The following is a 4,307-nucleotide window of genomic DNA, read 5'->3' on the forward strand; positions in this document are numbered from 1 at the left end:
TATATATGGAATTTAAGGGAAAAAAATGTTATGAAGAACCTAGGGGTAAAACAGGAATAAAGGGTGAGCTGCCTGTCTCTTTATTGAGCACTTACTGAATGCAGACCCTGTGTACTTTATATACATAGCAATGTTTCCTAAAGTGTGCTATGCAACTTGTGGGGCATATGAGGTGACTGTAGACAGGACACCAAGAACATTTTGATTTTCTTTTTTTCTTTTTTTTTTAAATAAATTTATTATTTTATTTTATTTATTTATTTTTGGCTGCACTGGGTCTTCATTGCTGCACGCGGGCTTTCTCTACTTGCAGCGAGCAGAGGTTACTCTTTGTTGCAGTGCACGGGCTTCTCATTGCAGTGGCTTCTCTTGTTGCAGAGCATGGGTTCTAGGTGCGCGGGCTTCAGTAATTGTGGCGCGCGGGCTCAGTAGTTGTGGCACGCGGGCTCTAGAGTGCAGGCTCAGTAGTTGTGACGCATGCTCTGTGGCATGTGAGATCTTCCCGGACCAGGGCTTGAACCTGTGTCGCCTGCATTGGCAGGCGGATTCTTAACCACTGCGCCACCAGGGAAGTCCCTTGATTTCAATATTTGTGTTTTGTGTTTATTTTTACCTTCTATGTGTGGCAGGTGGCATTTGTTTTCATTTACAATTTAGTTCTAAAGCATCCTTTTAAACAGGTGAAAGTTTTAAAAAGTGACTCGATTTAGAGAAATATATTTCTTGAGTAAACATACAGATGGTACATGGATATTGCAAAATTTACGAAGGGAGTACACAAACGGCTGAAATTCAAGAAACACTGTGCTTTAGCATACAAGCATTTATCTCATCCAGAACTCTTTGGTTGCAAATAATAGATAATCACTCAAATCAGCTTAAGCAAAATAAGAGAATGTATCCTAAAAGGGAATCTCACAAGGACCCAAAGGAAGCAGCGCAGATGTTGAGCTTCGAGAAGGGCTGGGCCTGGAGGAAGGGAGCCAGCAGGCCCCTGGAAGCACTGCCCCTCCTCTCTCCAGGCCCCTGCGGTCCCCCCGGTCTCTGCCTTGCTCTGCACACCTCTGTCTTCTCTCTGAGCAGAGCCGTTTTCTCTACTACATTCATGCAGGTGCCTCCCTCAACCCTGGTCCACTGGCCACACACATACACACACACCTCTCTCACACACACACTCACACACACACACTCACACATACACACACACCTCACACATACATGCACACACACAGAAACACACACAGAAACACACACCTCACACACAAACACGCAGACACACACACCTCACACACACATGCACACACACACGCAGACACACGCACACACAGCTCCAGAGTTTAAATGTGTTCCGGCAAGTGGCCTGCAGAGCCTGAAAGAGCACCCCTGAATCTTGCTGCTTATTCCCAAGCAAGAACCTGACTGGCCCCACTAGACACAGACACTCACCTCTCATCCCTTCAGCTCCTATCGGAGGGTTAGGGGGAACAAATTCTCAGAAGACGGGAGAATCTGGGATGAGCCGTCAGCCTGACCTAGAGGTATCTGCTCCTCATAACTCTATGAGGTAGGAAATTCAGTTCACAGGCCCTGGGCAGGAAGTGACAAAGCCACAGCTTGAACCTGGGTCTGTGTGACACCGAAGTTCAAGTCCGCTGCACTATCTACCTAGTCACCACCTGCTAAGTCCAGCCCACAACTGCCACCCCAGACCAAAGCAGGTCTCTGGCCCATTGGGAGGCATTTATCAAAATCAGCCCAGTGTGCGGGAAATGAGGATCCCAGCTTTGTGGGATCACTGGCTGGAAGGGAAGACGATTTCTGGAAACCAGGGAAGGCTCCTCCTAGCCCCTGGGTCTAAGGCTGTCAGGTTCACACTGCAGGTGCTCAGGGTGCAAGAGGAGCCTCAGGCACCTAGAACTCCTCAAGAGAAGTTTTCACCTCTCTTCTGCACCCAGAACTCAAAGTGCCTGCCTGCCCTCGGATTCTAGTTGCTCTTCTCAGCTCGTGGCAGCTAAGTCAGAGGGGCCTCCCAGAAGGTGAGGTGGGGAGGGGAGCTACGGACTCCTTCCACTCTGGAGGCCTTCCTGCAGGCACTTCTCAGCCTAACTGTCCTTTCCCATGGAAGCCTCTGGGCATCACAGTGGCCTGGAGGGCCCCAATTTGGCTTTGAGGGGACTTTTCCCACCCACAGTGGGTGGCTGTCCTGCAGGAGTTACTTCATCAGGGTCCCTTGTTGAGACAGAAAGTGGATGTGGGTGTTGTGTCTCTCCCGCTGCCCCAGAGCTGCCCCAGGCCTGAGGTGAGGCCTGTGTGGAAACACACACCTGCCCCAGGAGACAGGCTCCCCATCCTAGCTTTCGGTCTACGCATGTTTTATCTTCTCTGGTCATCACTAAATACAGGCTGTTGCATGACTCGGGAGAAGGTTCCACCAAGCCACTTCCCCTGAGAAGTGCCACAAAGACCTTGTGCCTTTCGGTAGATACTGGGTGGCACCATCCTAGCTTAAAAGTCTATCCCAAAAATGGTGCCACACAGGGAGGGGAGCATCCCTTTTCCAAAACCCCTTCTCTGACTTTTTAGTGATAAAGGGAGTGGTTGCCCAAAACTTTAGGACTTACTCATTTGGGACTGCTGTCCTGGTAGGGTGAACTGGGTAGCTCAGTGTCAACCCCCAAGGACTGCCCCTGGCCCTGACATTCCTTCCAGGGCTGTCAGACTCAGGCGCTCGGGATGAGGTTACCAACCAAGGTTATTATGGCATGTGCCCAAAGGTGGCTGAAAGGGCTCATTCAAGTTCTGGATTTCCCAGCAGTCTGGCTCTACCCAGCGTCGACACCTTGGTGAGGTAGCCTCCATACCTAATGGGCCACCAGTACACAGGGAGCAGATGCCAGGGCCACATCAGACACCCCTTCCTCCCCCAGGTCACTCTATGATGTCCATGGAGGATAAGCCTCTGGGCTCCAAACAATCCAGGACTAATCCTTGAGGGAATTGACAGGGACCTGTTTGAGCGGCATGACCACCTCGGTGCCTGTCTCCATGGTGGCCCGGGAGCATTTCCGGCTGCTGCGCATACTGTAGAACTTCTCCATTAGGTGCTTACGGAACTTCTTGGTGAGGAAACAGTAGATGATGGGGTCTAAGACACAGTTGGTACTAAGGAGGCAGAGAGTGACCTGATGTGCATCGTTAATAGCCTGGTGGGAGCTGCTGTTCTGGAAGCCCAGCTCAGCCAGGGTCCAGGGCAGCTGTACAACGTGGTGGGGCACAAAGCAGATGATGAACACAGCCAGGACCGTGCAGACCATCCAGAGTGCCTGGCACTTGACCTCTGCATTGCGCTGCATCTGCATCGGCTGTGTGAGCAGCGTGACGATGATGACCAGGTTGCAAACGAGGATGATGAGGAAGACGAGGAAGAAGCTGAACACGAGGAAGACGTGGATGATGAGGACTGGGATTCTGCCCTTCTTGTAGTGCTCAAAGCAGCGTGTGATGTTGCCTGAGCCCGTCTTGTTGGGCACCGTGTTGGTGGAGTCCAGGATGAGGTAGTAGGATGTGGCGGCCACAATGGCCACCCAGATGATCAGGGACAAAAGGATGCCACGCTTGCGGGTGGTGACCTGAATGGTCTTGATGGGCTTTGTTACAGCCTGGAAGCGGTTATAAGTGATGATGGCCAAAAAGGTCACTGAGCAGTAGGTGTTAATGAAAAAGAAGCAGCCAGCCAGGTTGCACAGGAATTCAGGAAGAATCCAGTTGCCCTCGTTGTAGTAGTAGATGATCCACAGGGGCAGGGTGACCAGGAAGAGCAGGTCAGCCACGGTGAGGTTCACCATAAAGATCTTTATCTCATTGAATTTCTTGGAAGGGTACAGGCGGGCAAAGACCCACAGCACATAGCTGTTGGCGAGGACCCCCAACACAAAGATGATGCTGTAAAAAATTGGGAAGAGGGTGTATCGGAACTCAGAATCCACATGAGAGGAATCATTTGCCTCCATCACGGTGGGCTGGAGTGGGCAGCTGGTCATAGGATCCTACCTGTGCCTGGAAGACCACACAGAAATTCTGGTTAATGAAGGGCTAACAACGGAGTATCTGATTTACTCAGTTCCAAGACTCCCATTTTGCACATTTTAAACACTCTAAAATTGGTAGCATTTTCCAATTAATTGGCATTTGTTTTCTCCCTACATAAAATAATGGTGTGTTTTTTAAATGAATGGCCTCTGACATTTAATAAAATCAGTGGCAGTTCAGTTTCTTTTCTCTTGTTCCGTTTAAAAATATACTTTTTT

At 50.1% G+C, this 4,307-nt stretch overlaps 1 protein-coding gene across 1 annotated transcript; it reads right to left on the reverse strand.

Moving 5' to 3' along the window:
• Positions 1-2,978: 2,978 nt before the first annotated feature.
• Positions 2,979-4,030, reverse strand: PTAFR (platelet activating factor receptor). Its single transcript, XM_007461796.1, has one exon. The coding sequence runs from the start codon at positions 4,008-4,010 to the stop codon at positions 2,982-2,984; it is 1,029 nt and encodes a 342-aa protein (XP_007461858.1). The 5' UTR covers positions 4,011-4,030; the 3' UTR covers positions 2,979-2,981.
• Positions 4,031-4,307: the final 277 nt, after the last annotated feature.

This window comes from Lipotes vexillifer, unplaced genomic scaffold, assembly GCF_000442215.2.
Source record: "Lipotes vexillifer unplaced genomic scaffold, Lipotes_vexillifer_v1.1 scaffold699, whole genome shotgun sequence".
In the NCBI taxonomy this organism is placed as follows: domain Eukaryota; kingdom Metazoa; phylum Chordata; class Mammalia; order Artiodactyla; family Lipotidae; genus Lipotes; species Lipotes vexillifer.

Excerpts from the sequence above, each read along its gene's own strand:
- PTAFR (XM_007461796.1), bottom strand. The coding sequence starts at position 4,010 with ATGGAGGCAAATGATTCCTCTCATGTGGATTCTGAGTTCCGATACACC.